This window comes from Nerophis lumbriciformis, linkage group LG27 (assembly GCF_033978685.3).
Source record: "Nerophis lumbriciformis linkage group LG27, RoL_Nlum_v2.1, whole genome shotgun sequence".
In the NCBI taxonomy this organism is placed as follows: domain Eukaryota; kingdom Metazoa; phylum Chordata; class Actinopteri; order Syngnathiformes; family Syngnathidae; genus Nerophis; species Nerophis lumbriciformis.
The window spans coordinates 9,862,501-9,875,000 of NC_084574.2; the positions used below are offsets into that span (position 1 = coordinate 9,862,501).

General features: G+C 36.0%; 1 protein-coding gene across 3 annotated transcripts in view; it reads right to left on the reverse strand.

The window, feature by feature from the left end:
- The window catches only part of znf827 (zinc finger protein 827), a 245,090-nt gene that overhangs the window by 5,498 nt on the left and 227,092 nt on the right, over positions 1-12,500 (reverse strand). For all 3 annotated transcript variants that reach the window (XM_061922893.2, XM_061922892.2, XM_061922894.2), the window contains exons 12-13: positions 4,951-5,157; positions 4,711-4,888 (exon numbers count right to left, since the gene is read on the reverse strand). In XM_061922893.2, the coding sequence (XP_061778877.1) occupies positions 4,711-4,888; positions 4,951-5,157 (385 nt within the window). The remainder of the gene's footprint in view (positions 1-4,710; positions 4,889-4,950; positions 5,158-12,500) is intronic.

The following is a 12,500-nucleotide window of genomic DNA, read 5'->3' on the forward strand; positions in this document are numbered from 1 at the left end:
TACATGTGTATATATATATATATATACATATGTATATATATACATGTATATATATACATAATATATATATACATAATATATATATACATATGTATATATATACACGTATATATATATACATATGTATATATATACATGTATATATATACACATGTATATATATATACATACATATATACACATACATGTATATATATGTATATATATACATATGTATATACACACATAATATATATATATATACATATGTATATATATACATATGTATATATATACATGTATATATATACATGTATATATATACACATGTATATATATACATATATGTATACATACATATATACACATACATGTATATATATGTATATATATATACATATGTATATATATACATATGTATATATATACATATGTATATACATACATATATGTATACATACATATATACACATACATGTATATATATGTATATATATACATATGTATATATACATATACATGTATATATATATATATATATACGTCATATATATACATGACATATATGTCATATATATACATATCATATATATATATATATATATATATATATATATACGTCATATATATACATGACATATATGTCATATATATACATATCATATATATATATATATATATATATATATATATATATATATATACATATATATATATATATATATATATATATATATACATATATATATATACAGTATATAATTTATATTTATTTAGCCATTTTTGTTTACATGTTAAAGGTGTTTTAATGAATATACATGCATGTTTAACACATATAGATTCCTTTCTTTCATGAAGACAAGAATATAAGTTGGTGTATTACCTGATTGTGATGACTTGCATTGATTGTAATCAGACAGTAGTGATGATAACGTCCACGTTTTCAAATGGAGGAGAAAAAAAGTTCCTCCTTTCTGTCTAATACCACATGAAAGTGGTTGCTTTTTGCCATCTTATTTGTCCAGCTTCCATACTCCTTTTTATACACTTTACAAGAAATACATTGGCGGCAAACTCCGTAGCTTGCTAGCTTGTCTGCGCTGGCTTTCGGAGACTCTTATTTTGTTAGCGCAGGCGCGATGGAGCGGCACTTTTATTGTGAAGACAGGAACTGTGCAGTCAGTCTTTAGGCTTTTGACGGGATGTACGGTTGAAATAAAAAAGTGTCTTTTTTCCTTCACACTTTTGATTGATTGATTGACACTTTCATTAGTAGATTGCACAGTACAGTACATATTCTGTACAATGTAACACCCCAATAAGTTTTTCAACTTGTTGAAGTCGGGGTCCACGTGTGACGGTCATGGCTCTGTTTGATCGGTCAAACGTCACCAGTGGCTGCATTTGATTGATAGATCCTACTTTGAAGGTCTGTCTGACAGACCAAAACAAACAAAGCGTGCATTAACAGATGGATAAAAATCAGTAGCGAGCTGAATGTAGATAAATGGAGCGGAGTAAAAGTAACGTTTCTTCTCTATAAATATACTCAAGTAAAAGTAAAAGTATGTTGCATTAAAACTACTCTTAGAAGTACAATTTATCCCAAAAGTTACTCAAGTAGATGTAACGGAGTAAATGTAGCGCGTTACTACCCACCTCTGGTTTTCACCTTCAAAAGTAGCACAATATAGAAAACGCCATTTCAGCCGAACTGAAATGCTAACAGCTAGCGCGCAAGTAACAAAAAAAAAAGAGCTTAAAAAAAAAAAATCTAGCATGCTAACAACACTATGCTAACATGATAACAATAGCATGTTTACAGATAGCATTAATAAAATACCAAATTATATGAAACTGAGGTGTATACCTGCTAAATTAGCAAATCATCTAGCTTGCTTAAATGCTAAATTAGCTAAATATCCAGCATGCTAAAATGTTAACTGTAACATATACTACCCTAAGGTGTATACCTGATTTAAAAAAAATGTTTTTAATTCTAGCATGCTAATAACCCAGAATGTGACTGAGGTGTATACCTGTAAAATGAGTTTAAAAAAAGTTAGCATGCGAACAGGTATCATTAATCAAGTAGCAAAATTAGCTAACACAAAGTTAACAGGTATCATTCGTCAAGTAGCAAAACATTTGATGCCGAGGTGGATACCTGCAAAATTAGCATGCTAACATGTATCATTAGTCAAGTCAAATATTTGATGCTCAGGTATGTAAACCTGCAAAAAAGTTAGCATGCTAACATGTATCATTCGTCAAGTAACAAAATATTTGATGCTGAGGTATGTATACTTACAAAATTAGCTAAAAAAGTTAGCATGCTAATGGGTATCATTCATCAAGTAACAAAATATTTGATGCTAAGGTATGTATACTTACAAAATTATCTAAAAAAGTTTGCATGCTAACGGGTATCATTTGTCAGGTAAAATATTTGATGCTGAGGTGGATATTTGCAAAATTTGCTAAAAAAAAAGTTAGCATGCTAACAGGTATCATTCGTCTAGTAACAAAATATTGATGCCGAGGTGGATACCTGCAAAATTAGCATACTAACATGTATCATTAGTCAAGTCAAATATTTGATGCTCAGGTATGTAAACCTGCAAAAAAGTTAGCATGCTAACATGTATCATTCGTCCAGTAACAAAATATTTGATGCTGAAGTATGTATACTTACAAAATTAGCTAAAAAAGTTAGCATGCTAACGGGTATCATTTGTCAAGTAAAATATTTGATGCTGAGGTGGATACCTGCGAAATTAGCTAATAAAGTTAGCATGCTAACGGGTATTATTTGAAGTAAAATATTTGATGCTGAGGTGGATATCTGCAAAATTTGCTAAAAAAAAAGTTAGCATGCTAACAGGTATCATTCGTCAAGTAACAAAATATTGATGCTGAGGTATGTATACTTACAAAATTAGCTAAAAAAGTTAGCATGCTAATTTTGCAGGTATCCACCTCAGCATCAATATTTTGTTACTTGACGAATGATACCTGTTAGCATGCTAACTTTTTTTTTTAGCAAATTTTGCAAATATCCACCTCAGCATCAAATATTTTACTTGACAAACGATACCCGTTAGCATGCAAACTTTTTTAGATAATTTTGTAAGTATACATACCTTAGCATCAAATATTTTGTTACTTTATGAATGATACCCATTACCATGCTAACTTTTTTAGCTAATTTTGTAAGTATACATACCTCAGCATCAAATATTTTACTTGACAAATGATACCCGTTAGCATGCTAACTTTTTTAGCTAATTTTGTAAGTATACATACCTCAGCATCAATATTTTGTTACTTGATGAATGATACCTGATAGCATGCTAACTTTTTTTTTAGCAAATTTTGCAGATATCCACCTCAGCATCAAATATTTTACTTGACAAATGATACCCGTTAGCATGCTAACTTTTTAGCTAATTTTGTAAGTAAAATATTTGATGCCGAGGTGGATATCTGCAAAATTTGCTAAAAAAAAAGTTAGCATGCTAACGGGTATCATTCGTCAAGTAACAAAATATTGATGCTGAGGTGGATACCTGCAAAATTAGCTAATAAAGTTAGCATGCTAACATGTATCATTCGTCAACATGCTAACATGTATCATTCGTCAAGTAACAAAATATTGATGCTGAGGTATGTATACTGTCGGAGGCAGATATTTACATATATCTGAATTTAAGTGTTACTTCTTTTATTTCATAATCATATTACAAAACAGCTAGTGTTTTTCTTCCAATTGTGGTCTTTTGGTTGTCTGCAAAAAACTGTGTGCTTAACCTTGAGTGAGGAATGTAAGAAAGAGAGATAATGGGCATGTGTTTCGGCTGGAGAGACAAGACTGCGAGGGTGGGAGGAAGAGAGACTTAAGAGGGGAGAGGGTTTTTCGGGGGGGGGGGGAATGTTCTATGCTGGACTGGTCTCAATGTATATGCAAAGCTTTGCAAATATATTACAAAATACCTATTCTGTTTTCTACTCAGCTTTAAGTGTCGTAAAGAGCTTGGGAGCGACTTGTGACTTGAATTCCCTGGGAGGAACAACTGGTCCAAACGCAACAATACCTACAAAATTAGCTAAAAAAGTTAGCATGCTAATGGGTATCATTTGTCTGGTAACAAAATATTGATGCTGAGGTAGATATCTGCAAAATTAGCTAAAAAAGTTAGCATGCTAACATTCAAGTAAAATATTTGATGCTGAGGTATGTAATCCTGCAAAAAAGCTATCATGTATCATTTGTTAAGTGATGACATATTTGACACAGAGGTGGATACCTGCGAAATCAGCAAAAAAGCTAACATGCTAATGTTAGAATGCTAACGGTGGTGGCAGTTGAAACTTTGGACACCCCTGTACTGCCTGACCTGCTACTTTGCTATCACACATTCAATTGTACTTTTATCATCATTTAATACAAATGTTTGACAGAAATGTAAAAATCTTGTGTGGTAAAAAAAGAAAAAGGCACAATGGATTTTCTAGGTGGTCCAATTTGTCCTTCACAACAAAGTCCTCACAACTTTGGTGCAATTCCTAAAGCGATGATTGAATCTGCACTAAATGTCTGAAGTTGAGAAAGATTGAGTAGAGAACTATTATATATATATATAACTTCAAAGTCATGTTGTGTGATGTGTGATGGGCGGGGGTGAGGAGGGGCGGAGCTTAGGAACATGTGACTGTACTTGCTTTCCTTACTTGAGCCCTCCGGAGGGGACGGTGTGACACTTCTTGTGCTCCAGCAGCTGCTCGGGCGTCTTCAGGAACTTGTGGCACACGTCGCACTCGAACATGCGCGTGATCAGGTGGATCTGCAGGTGGCGCTCGTACATGCTGCGCGTCTTGCACACAAACGTGCAGAACACGCACTCGAACCCTGGCGGCGGAGACAAAGGAGTCGGCCTTTTCTTTTCTCCCAACGTTCAAATCCTTTTCTACCTTTCTCCGATTTGTCCTCCGTCCCCGACTGGCTCCCGGCGCTGGACTGGCTGCCGGCCGAGGAGGGCGGGGCCAGCAGGCTCTTGAGGTCCTCGCCGCCGTGCACCATCAGGTCGCCGCCTTCTGAGCTGTTGAGCGAGTCGCTGAGAGCCGACAGAGACGACGACGTGCTCTTGGTCTCGCTCAGAGGACTCCTCGAGTTCAGGCCTGGACCGGAGACAGACGGTTCAAATTGTTGTATTGTACTATAGTAGTACAACACCACCATACATTACTATTGTATTGTACTATAGTAGTACAACACCACCATACATTACTATTGTATTGTACTATAGTAGTACAATACCACCATACACTACTATTGTATTGTACTATAGTAGTACAATACCACCATACACTACTATTGTTTTGTATTGTACTATAGTAGTACAATACCACCATACACTACTATTGTATTGTACTATAGTAGTACAATATCCCAATATAATACTATTGTGTTGTATTGTACTATAATAGTACAATACCACCATACACTACTATTGTTTTGTATTGTACTATAGTAGTACAATATTACCATACACTACTATTGTATTGTACTATAGTAGTACAATACCCCAATACAATACTATTGTGTTGTATTGTACTATAGTAGTACAATACCCCAATACACTACTAGTGTATTGTATTGTACTATAGTAGTACAATACCACCATACACTACTATTGTATTGTACTATATTAGTACAATACCACCATACACTACTATTGTATTGTACTATAGTAGTACAATACCACCATACACTACTATTGTTTTGTATTGTACTATAGTAGTACAATACCACCATACACTACTATTGTATTGTACTATAGTAGTACAATATCCCAATATAATACTATTGTGTTGTATTGTACTATAATAGTACAATACCACCATACACTACTATTGTTTTGTATTGTACTATAGTAGTACAATATTACCATACACTACTATTGTATTGTACTATAGTAGTACAATACCCCAATACAATACTATTGTGTTGTATTGTACTATAGTAGTACAATACCCCAATACACTACTAGTGTATTGTATTGTACTATAGTAGTACAATACCACCATACACTACTATTGTATTGTACTATATTAGTACAATACCACCATACACTACTATTGTATTGTATTGTACTATAGTAGTACAATACCACCATACACTACTATTGTATTGTACTATATTAGTACAATACCACCATACACTACTATTGTTTTGTATTGTACTATAGTAGAACAATATCCCAATATAATACTATTGTATTGTACTATAGTTGTACAATACCAAATCAAATCAAATCAAATCAACTTTATTTATAGAGCACATTTAAAATTTACCACAGGGGTAGCCAAAGTGCTGTACAATGGACAGGTTAAAAGATAAAACGAGTACCGAGCAAACACAACACGACACAAACAGAACACGATAAAAAATAAATAATTAAAATAGAATTAATAAAAACATAAAAAACATAAAAACAGGATCACAGCAGGTGTATTATGGGGCGCCATTGCAGGATGGATATCACTCAGTGTTAAAAGCCATGGAATAAAAGTATGTTTTTAAGAGAGATTTAAAAACAGGAAGAGAGGAGGCTTGTCTAACACTCAGGGGTAGGTCGTTCCAGAGCTTGGGAGCAGCAACGGCGAAAGCTCTGTCACCTCTAAGCTTCAGCCTTGTGTCAGGGACCGTCAACAGCAGCTGATCGGCTGATCTTAAGGATCGGGTGGGGCAGTAAGGCTGAAGGAGGTCGGAGAGATAGGTTGGCGCGAGGTTGTTTAGACATTTAAAAACAAATAAAAGGAGTTTAAAATGTATTCGGTAACGCACAGGGAGCCAGTGAAGGGACGCTAAAATAGGGGTGATGTGCTCACGTCTGCGGGTCAGTGTTAGCAGACGAGCAGCAGAGTTCTGCACGAGCTGCAGGCAGGCGAGGGAGGCCTGGCTAATGCCTACATACAGGGCATTACAATAATCAAGACGAGTCGAGATAAAAGCGTGGATTAATTTCTCAAGATCATGTCTTGATAGAAGCGGTTTCACTTTCGCTATTTGGCGTAATTGATAAAAGCTTTTTTGAACGACGCTGCTGATTTGTTTTTCGAATTTAAAATCTGAGTCAAACTTTACCCCCAGGTTTGTGACAGAGTCGCTGAGATACGGGGTCAGAGTGCCGAGGTCAACGTTGGGGGAGGGAGAGCGACTTGGACCGAACAACATAACTTCTGTTTTGTCTTCATTTAGGCTCAGGAAGTTAGCTGAAAGCCAGACTTTGATGTCGTGCAGGCAGTCAATAAGACGTTGAACCGTGTTATTTTGTGCCATGGGAAAGTAAATCTGGCAATCATCGGCATAAAAATGAAATGCAATACTGTACTTCCTAAAAATAGAACCAAGGGGGAGAAGGTAAAGCGCAAATAAAATTGGGGCAAGGATTGAGCCCTGGGGGACCCCATGTGGTAAAGGAGCTGTGGACGACATAAAACTGTCTACTTTTACCACCATACACTATTATTGTATTGTACTATAGTAGTACAATACCACCATACACTACTATTGTATTGTATTGTACTATAGTAGTACAAATACCACCATACACTACTATTGTTTTGTATTGTACTATAGTAGTACAATACCACCATACACTACTATTGTATTGTATTGTACTATAGTAGTACAAATACCACCCATACACTACTATTGTTTTGTATTGTACTATAGTAGTACAAATACCACCATACACTACTATTGTTTTGTATTGTACTATAGTAGTACAATACCACCATACACTACTATTGTTTTGTATTGTACTATAGTAGTACAATACCACCATACACTACTATTGTATTGTATTGTACTATAGTAGTACAAATACCACCATACACTACTATTGTTTTGTATTGTACTATAGTAGTACAATACCACCATACACTACCATTGTTTTGTATTGTACTATAGTAGTACAATACCACCATACACTACTATTGTATTGTACTATAGTAGTACAATATCCCAATATAATACTATTGTGTTGTATTGTACTATAATAGTACAATACCACCATACACTACTATTGTTTTGTATTGTACTATAGTAGAACAATATCCCAATATAATACTATTGTATTGTACTATAGTTGTACAATACCACCATACACTATTATTGTATTGTACTATAGTAGTACAATACCACCATACACTACTATTGTATTGTATTGTACTATAGTAGAACAATATCCCAATATAATACTATTGTATTGTACTATAGTTGTACAATACCACCATACACTATTATTGTATTGTACTATAGTAGTACAATACCACCATACACTACTATTGTATTGTATTGTACTATAGTAGTACAAATACCACCATACACTACTATTGTTTTGTATTGTACTATAGTAGTACAATACCACCATACACTACTATTGTATTGTACTATAGTAGTACAATATCCCAATATAATACTATTGTGTTGTATTGTACTATAATAGTACAATACCACCATACACTACTATTGTTTTGTATTGTACTATAGTAGTACAATACCACCATACACTACTATTGTATTGTACTATAGTAGTACAATACCACCATACACTACTATTGTATTGTATTGTACTACAGTAGTACAATATCCCAATATAATACTGTTGTGTGGTATTGTACTATAGTAGTACAATACCACCATACACTACTATTGTATTGTACTATAGTAGTAAAATATCCCAATACTAGTGTATTGTACTATAGTAGTACAATACCCCAATATAATACTATTGTATTGTACTATAGTAGTACAATACCCCAATACAATACTATTGCATTGTACTATAGTAGTACAATACCCCAATGCAATACTATTGTGTTGTATTGTACTATAGTAGTACAATACCCCAATATAATACTATTGTGTTGTATTATTGTGTTGTAGACCTTGGTGCTGCGCCACAGCCCAGGACTTCACTAAACTGTGGTCTGGCCTTTTTTTCCCAGCTGTAAAAAGTATCAAATGAGATAGTTGTTTTGTTTACTTCAATGAAAGAGTGCATTTCTCTTCTAATGACCTTGAGGAGGTCGTCCTACACTTTTATTCACCATTGTTACACACCATAGTTTTGTACTTGCTTGTAATACACTTTCCCACCACTTGTGGCAGTAATGACCATCTCAGACAAACAGAAGAAGTCTGGAGCTAAAGTCATAGAGACCTTTCTTTAAGTGCAAAAATGATGACTAATGTAGTTTTCATTTGCTTTTTTATTCTATTGACAATTTAGTTTATTTTAGGTAAATGTATTTTTCGGCAGTTCCCTTTTAATGCTCTTTTTTACTTGTTCTAATCCGCCTGACCTAAGTTTAGTTAAAGTACCAATGATTGTCACACACACACTAGGTGTGGCGAAATTATTCTCTGCATTTGACCCATCCCCCTTGATCACCCCCTGGGAGGTGAGGGGAGCAGTGAGCAGCAGCGGTGGCCGCGCTCGGGAATAATTTTTGGTGATTTAACCCCCAATTCCAACCTTTGATGCTGAGTGCCAAGCAGGAAGGTAATGGCTCCCATTATTATAGTCTTTGGTATGACTCGGCCGGGGTTTGAACAGGCGGACACTCTAACCACCACACTGCAAAAAGTCAGTGTTCAAAAACAAGAAGAAAAAATACAAAAATGAGGGGTATTTTATTTGAACTGAGCAAAATTATCTGCCAATAGAACAAGAAAATTTGGCTTGTCAAGACTTTCCAAAACAAGTAAAATTAGCTAACCTCAATGAACCCAAAAATACCTTAAAATAAGTATATTCCCACTAATAACAACTGCACTTTTCTTGGTAGGAAAAATGAGACCTTTTTGCTCAATATGTTGAAAAATATTCTTAAATAAGTAATGCTAGTGCCATTATGATATGCGCTCGGCATCATGATTTTTTTTCCATGCTTGAAATAAGAAATTATTACTTTAAAAAAAGTAGTTTTATACTTGTGAGTGTTGATGACACAGCTTTGCAACAGTTGATATTCTAGTTTCAAGCATGTTTTACTCAATATAGCTCATCAAATCTCAGCAACAAGCTGTAATATCTTACTGAGATCATTTAGGAGCAAAACCCTTAAAACAAGTACGGTAAAACACTCTAACATAAAATCTGCTTAGTGAGAAGAATTATCTTATCAGACAGAAAATAAGCAAATATCACCCTTATTTGAGATATTTAATCTTACTTAGATTTCAGTTTTCGCAAGTATAAAACTACTTTTTAAAGTAATCATTTCTTATTTCATGCATTAAAAAAATCATGACTTTGACACAATTGTGTCTCATATTAAAACAGATGACAGCCAAATGGACTTTGCTGTTTTATTTTCAATGAAACAATAGAAAATAGGTACTCATATAGTAGTGCACTTGTTATTAGTGAGAATATACTTATTTTAAGGTATTTTTGGGTTCATTGAAGTTAGCTAATTTGACTTGTTTTGGAAAGTCTTGACAAGCAAAATTTCCTTGTTTTATTGGCAGATAATTTTGCTTAGTTCAAATAAAATACCCCTCATTTCCTCATTTTTGTATTTTTTTCCCCCTTGTTTTTGAACACTGACTTTTTGCAACGCACGCACGCACGCAGCAGAGCCAATCAAGAAGCAATGTGCTTTTATCGATCCAAGACTGCCATTCACTGGGAAGCAAAGAGAATTACAAAAGTGAAGGAAGGGTAGTGTGTGTGTGTGTGTGTGTGTGTGTGTGTGTGTGTGTGTGTGTGTGTGTGTGTGTGTGTGTGTGGGTCATGTCATGTCAGCTAAGATGGCGGCAGGATCTCAGGGCACAGCTCAACAAAGGAGGTTTGCTAGTTAGAGGGAAATGAAATGGTGGTGGAGCCACAATGTCAGCAATTCCACAGCTCCTTTCACACAGAAAGGTAGATGTGACTTTCATACAAAACCCACAAGGCAGGAATATTGCCGCAGTTAAAAGTGGGACTATTTAGCCACATTTTGGTAAGTGCCTGTGACAAAGAAGTCCTAACATTGAGAATGTGTGACTTGTGTAAAGTTGTCAGACAATTGCTTCCAACACAACACAGCAAGAACACATTGTGTCCCTGGTCTTGTTAACACACATACTGTACTTTCAGGGATGTGAGCATGAGAAGAACATTTTAATCAGCATTTCTACACTATAAATTTACCTTTAGATTGTGAAGTATATTTATATAGCGCTTTTTCTCTAGAGACTCACAGCACTTTACATAGTGAAACCCAACCAGTCCAACTTTAAGCTACATTTAAAGCAGTGTGGGAGGATTAAGTGGGAAGTGTACGACGGCCGTGACTGCTACAATGGTGGAAGCGGGGATCGAACCTGGAACCCTCAAGTTGCTGTCACAACTAAGCCACGCCGCCTCATCCGCAAACCTCTTTTTCACATTTATATGTTCATAGAAATGTTTCATTTTAACTACACAGTAGACACTCTGGGGGCCTTGTACACATGCATGGGGGGTTTGGGGTTCGGCGCACCTCTCATTGCCTCGTCGGCCGGCGGGGACTGCGGTCTGGTGGCCTGCCAGGCTTTTATTCATTTATTATTGTTATATATATTTTTTTATTTTTAATGTATTTATTATTTTTATTTTTATTATTTACTTATTTTTATTTTATTTTATTTTATTTTTTAAATTTTTTTATTTTATTTTATTTATTTATTTTATTTTTTTTTAATCTTATTATTTATTTGTGTGTGGCGTCGCGCGGGTCTCACTTCCTGTTGGGTGGGGTCCGTGCCCGTGTGGCCCGACCTTGCGCTGTGGGGTCTCTGTTGGTGACTTGATGTGGTGGCGGCGCAGCCCCCGTGTCTGGTCTGGATGCTGTGTCTCGGTTGTTTGGGCGGTGGTGTGTTTGTGCGGGTTTGGGTTGGGGTGGGGGGCCTTTTGGTTGGGGGGGTTGTTGGTGTCTCTTGTTTGCGTGTTGGCGTTCGGGCTGACTGGCGGGCTGGCGCCGGCTGGTCTCCCTGGTCCTGGTGGCGTGTGGTTACTGGTCGCAGTTTTTTTTTTGATCGCTTTGATTTGATTGGCTGGTGCTGGCTGTCTGGGGTTATTGCGGCTGCTGTTTCTGCTGCCGTTTGTTTGTGGTGTGGGCGCCCGTGGCTGCTGGGTCTGGTGCAGGGGTGTGGCTGATGTTGTGACTGGTGGCAGCGCGCGCGCGTGATGGCTGTCGGGGCTGACGAACTGTGTATGTATGTATGTTTATATATGTGTATGTGTACATATGTGTATGTATATGTATATATGTGTATGTGTGGGTATGTATACATGTATGTGTGTATGTGTATGTATATATGTATGTATGTATGTATGTATATTTCTGGGGGTACGCTCTGGGCCTGCCTGTCAGACGGGGGTCGACGCCTCAGGCTACTGCATCCGAACTGCGTGTCTGGAGCTCCTGGGTCCCGCTGTCCATCCCTTCCGGGTGCCCGTCTTGGTTGGGGCCTGTTGGGC